The 7,952-nt window shown below is 44.1% G+C and overlaps 1 protein-coding gene across 2 annotated transcripts in view; it reads right to left on the bottom strand.

Annotated features, from left to right (window-relative positions):
• FANCL (Fanconi anemia complementation group L) overlaps positions 1-6,707 on the bottom strand; it is a 60,525-nt gene extending 53,818 nt beyond the window's left edge. For both annotated transcript variants that reach the window (XM_019549242.1, XM_019549244.1), the window contains exons 1-3: positions 6,577-6,707; positions 5,098-5,156; positions 2,349-2,409 (exon numbers count right to left, since the gene is read on the bottom strand). In XM_019549242.1, coding sequence (XP_019404787.1) covers positions 2,349-2,409; positions 5,098-5,156; positions 6,577-6,666 — 210 coding nt within the window. In that variant the 5' untranslated portion in view covers positions 6,667-6,707. The remainder of the gene's footprint in view (positions 1-2,348; positions 2,410-5,097; positions 5,157-6,576) is intronic.
• Positions 6,708-7,952: the final 1,245 nt, after the last annotated feature.

Raw genomic sequence — 7,952 nt, 5'->3', positions numbered from 1 at the left:
GGCCTGAAAATAAGTGTTCTACAGATATAGCCCTCACTTCCCCTTGCTGGACCCCTACCACATGGATCCTGCCACAGTTACTATTAGCTTCATAAATCTGGCCTGGGAGGAACCCCATAGTCCCAATGCGGCCCAGGGTGGGTGAGTTTAACACCCCTACCCTAGGTAACGTGGAATCATGCCACACTGTTTTGGAAAGGAACATTTAGTACATGAGAATGCAATAGCTACAATGCTGTCATCCTAGCAGGAGGCTGATGTTCCTGTAATTGACATTTCTTGCAAATAATCTTTTCATACTGAGTGCTGTTGGCAAACAACATGAAAAAAAGAGAGGGAAAGGTAGCAGAATATAATCCTATGCAGTGTCAGCTGTTTAATACATCTTATAATCTTTAAAGTTAAACTTCTCAGAAAAAAGCAAAATGTATTGACTAAAATGTATTCTTATATATTTGGAGTACCCTAACAAATCCATATAAATCTGCATATTTACTCATGAGTAGATGCAGGATTTTGAAAAGCAGGGAGCAGATGATGTGGTGCCCCATCACCTCTAACCTAACATTTTTCTCCAGTTAAAAAAAAACCCAAACAACTAGAAGCTTTATTAATAAGAGAAGGGCCTAGGGCTATATTATTCAGTTTAAGAATGAAGCAAAAACAAATAACTTTATTGGAATATGCATTTACTTAGCTATATGATGTACTATGTATAAAAACCATACTGAACAAAAAATAATCAAAATACATTGTTTCATTAATTCTATAGTTATTATAATGAAAATTTCCTTTGTCAGATTTATAAAACAAAATCTATCCTTCTTGAGCAATTTGACAGTACATCCAATGCTTCATTGAATGTTATTGCTAGACATGAATTAATGTTTCCACACTGTGTTAATGGTTTTAGGTAGAGTTAAAAACAGCCTCCAAGGCCATAAAATAGTGGCAGCATTACCAGGAACAGGTAACAGACATCAGAATTGCAGAAGAAAGGCTGGCTTAATTAGTGGAACATCAATACCAATAAAAAGGAGAGGGCTGTTAACACCTGGGGAATGAAGAGTTTAGGAGGGATCGGGTAATTATAATTAGAAATGCACTGATACATTGGTCCATATTGTATTGGCACCAATAAAAAGAAAATTGACATTATCAGCAATCAGCTTTTTTTGGCAGGTATAGTCGATAATGTCACTGATAAATGCTGTGTGCACGTGCACAGCCACAGCATGCATGCAGCCAGCCCAGCAGCTTGGGGAGCAGCATCTGGCTGGTAAGTCTGTTGGAGGGCAAGGGCCAGGGAGAGTGAAGGGGTATGTTGGGTTGCAGATTGTGGCCTTTGTGGTGGGAGAAGAAACAGGGCTGAGGCAGGGTGCTGGATGGATCCCCAAGTGGCTCATACCAGGCAGCATGGGGAAGAGGGCTCAATCCTACCGCTGTGTGCACCCTCAGGGGAGGCAAGGAGGGCAGTGTCCCCTGGATCCATGTGTGGGGCAAGGGTGGCTTGTTGCTGCAGGTGGAGCCAGGCTCTTCCCAGCAGGAAGATTGGATTAGGTCTGTGCTCAGGGCAGGCGGCGGCAGTGCTAGCAGGGGGAGCTACAGTGAATTTTGGGGTGGCTGTAGCCCCCACCCCATAACCACCCCTTCCAGCGCTGCCGCTGCCCACCCTGAATGCAGCCCTGCCCAGACTCCATCGCTGGGAAGTGGCTGGCGCAGCACCCAGCCCAGGACCACAGTGGCAGCCCACCCACTGTGCTTGGCACACAATCTGGGAGCCACATCCCCTTGGCTCCCTCTAGGGTGTGTGCAGCAGTAGGATCCGCACCCCTCCCCACCTCCTGACTCACAGTTCTGTCACATGTCTCATCCCGACTAAGCAGCACCTGCCCCTGCCCCTGCCCCAGCTCCAGCCCCACTCCCTCCCTCACAACACAGGCCTCAATCTTCCCCCTCCCCCACCACACCCTTCCCCTTCCCCACAACAGACTTACTAGCCGGACACTGCTCTCCAAGCTGCCAGGCTGCATATTGGCAAATCAGATTAGTATCGGCTGCTATGGCTTGTTAATAATCAGCCATCAGTATCAGCCCATAAAATCTTTATCAGTACACTCCTAATTATAATGAGCCATAGGGACAAGCAACTGTCTCACTGCTGCCTGAGTAAAAATGCTAGAAATCAAAGAGGTGCAACTGTACCATTGTATCCCTCCTCTTGCATCTGCACCTGTCTTTACTATACGAGTGGAAGGTTCTCTTTAAAACTTTTGGAGGGTGGAACAGTACAAAATTTAGAAAACTCATATGTACAGCTCAAGAAAGTTTCTATAAAAAGAGCATACCTGTTTTAGAATCTGACGATATCCATGCAATAGCCTCTTTAGCTGCCAGCTGCACTGTATTCTAGAAATAGAGGATTCACACAGTTTTAACTTGAATCAAGTGATCTTTTAACAAGAAAGCATGTGAGAAAAAACCCGTCTTATAATTTAAGAGGATCAAAAAGTTCCTTTTCCCAAAAAACACAAGAACAAAACAATATTTTCAGACTACTTTAATTGAGTTTTTCCACTCAATGAGTTACTTACATTTTTAAATGTCATTCTGTCTACAGCTCTTTAAAAATTAATAAGTAGACATTTACCTATAAGCCAGCCTCAATTCCATGATGAAAACAACATAATTCTTACAAGTCAATATGGTTTCATAAAAGCCACTAATATTTAAAAAATGGTATTCTGAAAATGTCAGCGTTGACTGCTACACATTTGAGTTGGGATACTTAAGAGTGCAATTCAAATATAATATTTAAGAAGTATAAACATTAATAGTTTGCAGGAGCAAATTAGTTGTTGCATTGTAATCTTGTGAAAATTAAATTCTTTTTTTTAATTCTACTAATCTTCAGAGACGAAAAAAGCTAATTGCAATATTTTTCAAAGGAATAAAGCTGAACATCTTGGACTACGCTTTTCAGGGCAGTGTCCATATCTTACAGCTATGGTGCTCAGCCTCTGGCCCATGGACCAGATCAGGCTGGCAGAGGTTTGTGATCTTACCCACAGGGCTTTGCACAGGTCAGAAAATTAAGCAGCAGGGTAGAGCAGTAGCATTAATTGCTACCAGAGGTGCAAAAATTAACACAACCCCTCTCCACTTCTGCCAAATTTCTGGGCCTGTGGGAAACCCCACAGTTTGAATGACATGGCCCCATATGCCAGATGATAGCCACGTGCAGGATCCGGCCTTCAAACAAGTCCCACACCAGTCATTCCGTCCATGGTGGGACAGACTTAGCACCACTGTCTTATATAGTATTTGCATACTGACTAGAGTAATGGGTTCACCATCTTACCTGGACTCATACTTTCAACAATAACACCAACATTCATCACAATCCTTATGAACTATAACTAACTAAAAATCATTGCCTTTGGCCAGAAGTTGTATATTAGTTCTAAGCCTAAAAGTTTTTGCTGTAACAATGTGTGAAGTAGGTTCTTTGAGCCACATTTGTATAATTTGAGTATAGTTACTTTTTAAAATCATGTTAGACATTAGGGCTTTAAGAAGCTTTAGTCGCTGATTTAATTCCACGAAGATTCAGCCCGATTTGGTGGCTGAATTTGCAAATCCAAATCAAATCAAGAGATGCTTTAATTTCTCCGAATTGAATCGGAACCCTCCAAATCGATTCAGAGAGATTCAATGATTCGGCCATAGACACAGCTATAAATGTTTTTTCTATATACTTCAAGGTACTGGGCGGCTCATGAATGCTGAGATGGTGGGGCATATGGAGCGTGGGGGGGGTCCCCAGTGCACTTGGTGGCAGATCCGGAAGTGGACCAGAAGCATTTCTGGTCTACTTCCGGGTCCGCCACAGAGCGTACAGGGGACCCACCCCGGCAACTGGTGCCCCCCGAGTCTAGAGGGACCGCTTCCAGGTCTGCCAAGCACGTGGCCGGGGGGGGGGGAGGGGCAAGCGCTCCTGTGGGACACTCCATCTGCCCCACCATCTCAGTATTTGCATCCCACACCTGGTACCTCAAGGTATGTAGAAAAAACATTTAAAGCTGTGTCTATGGCCTAATTGCTGATTCTCTGAATCAGCATCACATCTTCAGATTCGGATTCGGCCATATCAAATCAATGAACCAAATACGACCCGCTTCACACACTCCTATGACATCTATGTAACTTCTACAGAACATGCAAAAAACTAGGGAAGTTTGGCCTTTTGTCTCTGGAAACTTAAAATAACTTTTTCCAAAACTGAAGACTTGCAAAGAGCTTAATCCTTAATAAAAGTAATTGACTATGTCATGTTTGCAGAAAATTTATTTAGAAATATTACACTTTTTATAAAGTGTTATTTTAATTTTTATTAATTTTTATATCATCCTGCACCTCAGATATGACAAAAAGAAAAACAGCATGTCTGGCAGTCTTACACTGCTTGGTGTTTCCATCCAAGATTTTGGATATACTCTAGGCACACAAAAACTCACAGCAAGCTAATGTTCATTTGATCCTTCAATTTACAGATCATTCATACAGAAGTACATTTGATAGTGTGAAGTAAAAACACCCCTTAATAAAGTAAAATCAATATTTAAAAAAATAATACATATTCTGTTGCATCTACAAACAGGGCAAAATGACGTTTGTTATGGAGGGGAAGGGAAAGACATGACTTCTCTCTCAAATATAATTTTGCATTAACATTTATTTAACAGCAAACTTCCTCGATACACCTCCAGTTTAACTGACCTCTCAAAAACATTTGCTTACTGACATAGTTTATGTATGTCTTTGTATAAAGGAGTACCAGCAATGAATTCTTACAAACTTATTGTAATGTAAGCCATGAAGTTTATCAAAGATTATTACTACTCACCAAGAATACGGTGGAGGGGGAATCAAAGATGTGACAGATTACTGTTGCCAGTTAGGTCACAAATAGTAAGAACTGCCAATATCTATTTAGAAATGCACACTTACACACATCATCGCTGCCTACATTACAGTGCAGTCACAGAAACGTAAGCACATTTCTCATGTAGTAGAGAAAAAGAAATAATACCTCACCTTGCATTTTTCAGCTGAAAATCTGATGGCAATAATATTCTTATATGGAAGTCTCTGCCCTATAAAATAAGTTTAGTTGAAGCATCTGAAATACAAATTCACACAGAGAGACATTTCTATTTCCTCTAATGGTAACTGCCAAGAAGGGAAAAATAGTATGCATTTCATTTATATAGAAAATGAGTCATTGCACAGATAATTTCTTCAATCTTAAAAAGCACTGTTGTCAGGTATAATCATTATTAATTTGTGCTTTTAATTCTGATCTTGAACTAATCTCCTTCCACTATTCACAAAATAAAGGGAAAATTCTTAAGTTCCTCACCATGTAACTAAACAGAAAACAATCACTGAGAATTAAAGAATTATCAATAAAAATTGGGTAGTAAACAAGCAACTGAGTTTAACCCAAGCCTCACTGAAGTAAACAGAAGTCTTTCTTCAACTCAAATTCAGGTAGTTTGGACCCTTCAAGCAAAATAATATTACACTGATTGGGCAGTGATTTGACCCTGTACAGTTTTAACCATGTAAATATACCTAGTTCCAATTATTCAAAATGAAACTGGCAGGTTAGTGCCCCACCCCTAAAAAAAAAAAAAAAAAAGGATGGGGTAGGGGCTCTTTCCCACATACTTATGGCATAGTCAGTCTAGATTTAAGATTCAAGTCTTCCCTCTCCATTCCTATATGAAGAGTAATAGTTAATATTGGTAGCGTTGAGGCAACCTTGATGCCATGAATGGGCCAGAGGGCAAGAATATTTATGGGTGATATCTTTTGTTGGACCAACTGCATGGATGGGATAGACCTGTGCAGGCTTTGGGGTATTTTCACAGTGCCCTTCCTCAGGCCTCAGGGACATCTAAGTAACATCTACTTTTAAATTGTTGTCTCTGGGCATGGCACCCTGCTGAGATAACCAGGGCAGTTCAATTCTTATTTTGGAGTCAGACTTCAGATTCATCTCTCCAGGGGCATCAACCTCAAATCGGTTGGAAGACCACATTCCCCTCTTTTCAGGTGCCTATGCTTTGACACCAGCGGACCTAGCAGCACCACCGTCAGAAGTGCCTCCAGCACTGGTAGGATTTCCCTCCACAGGCACACAGGCAGGAAACAGATGCAATCCCGATCTGGGAAAGGAGTGAGCAAGAGCCTCCTCCACTCCATTCTCAGTCAGAGAAAACTGGGGGAAAGCCCCCAGTCCTTTCCCCATGCGCAGCAGTGCCAGTTCGGGGAAGAGGCAGGATGCAACAGCAGCTGCTGCTGCTAGCACCACAGGAAGCTCCCCCACTGCTGCCAGAGCCAGAACTGAATTCTCTGGGCTGGGCTTGGCTGAGCTGGCTGATCTGGGCCAGCGAGTGAGAGCTGGCTATATGGAGATCATCCGAGAAGGGGGCAAGAAGTGGGGCAAACCCCCCCGCGCCCATTCGCGGCCCGAGGAGCCTGGTGCAGGGAGGGGGGAGGGGCTGGTACCTGCGCAGTGACGAAGCCCTCGTAGGCACTTCCCCGGCGGTCCTGGCGCAGCAGCAGCGGGCAGAGGCGCAACAGCGCCCGCCCGGCCATGCTGCCCTCCCCCCAAGCCCGCTCGAATCCGGCGCGCTTCCCGCGACCCCGCCCTGCGGGGGAGGGACCGCGCATGCGCGCCGCCGCCCTTGGGAGCCGGCGCGCGGGCTCGGGGGCGGCTCCGGCGCGGGGTCACGTGTCCCGCGGGGGGGCCGGAACAAAGCGCCTGAGGGTCGGGCCACTGTTGGCTCGTCTTAACTGTCTTGCGTGGGGCAGGAGCTGCCTCACTCCTGCGGTTGGCTCCTTGCCACTGCGGGGAGGAGGGGGCTGAGTGGTCCCTGGCTATGCCTACCACCACCACAGTAGGAAACAATCCAGTTCTGCTGTCTCTTCCTGAGGAAAAAAGTTGTTGCCCCTTTAGGTTCTTCTGGTCCTTGTTTTTAAATCAAGATTTTTTTTAGCAAAAAAGCTAGTTGTCTCATAAAAATTAGGTAAAAATTTGTGGGGAATACAATAATCAAAGGAAGAGCTACATTCTTCACATTCCTGAAAAGGCAACTTCCAAGAACAACACCAAAAATCATGGCAGTTGGCAACACTGGCTATCACCTCTGCCATGAGTTCTGGCCCCTCTAATCCTTGTTGGGCACGGCTAGGAGGCCCAGCCAGGCTGAGGCGCTGTTGTTTGGGTTGCTTGCCGGCAGCGATTCGCAAGCAGGGTGCCTTGAAATGCTTTCTAAAATTGTGCTAGACATTTATGAAATGTCTACTGAACATGCAAACAGCTAGGAAAGTTTGGTCTTTTGTCTCTGGAAACTTAGAATCACTTTTTTCCAAAACTGCAGACTTGCAAAGAGCTTAATCCTTAATGAAAATAATTGCCTATGGCATGTCTGCAGAACATTTAATGTCACGCAGTCTCAGCACTGTGGGGTGCCACGCAGTCTCAGCACTGTTAGTTGTGCCCAAATGCCTCACAAGATCAACCCAGAGATTTGCAATAGGAATCCGGAGTATTGAGAACATTCTGCCTTGATTTCCAGTAGGAATCTTGTAGGCTTTCTGAGCTCTTTTGACAGAACAATTACTCTTACTATTTTCCTGTAGTCCAAAAACAAGAGAAAACTAGGAGCTGGCATCTTCCAAGGAGGGCCTTTGTTCTATTGAGGGGTGTTTTGATCTATCCAGGGGTGCCTTGAGCCCTAGACAGTTGAGAACCACTGCAATACGGACACAAGGAGTGGGGCCATGCCTCAAAGCGCTTGCAATCTGGTAGGCAGGCAAGTCAGAGAAAGTGTGGAGAAAAAGTAGCCTTCCCATTTTAGGTTAGGAACCTGAGGTCCAAA

The sequence above is a fragment of the Crocodylus porosus genome, unplaced genomic scaffold (assembly GCF_001723895.1).
Source record: "Crocodylus porosus isolate Cpor-Errol unplaced genomic scaffold, CroPor_comp1, whole genome shotgun sequence".
NCBI classification, from domain to species: domain Eukaryota; kingdom Metazoa; phylum Chordata; order Crocodylia; family Crocodylidae; genus Crocodylus; species Crocodylus porosus.
Note: the sequence above shows the minus strand (reverse complement) of the source record. Positions and strands in the feature narration are given on the sequence as shown.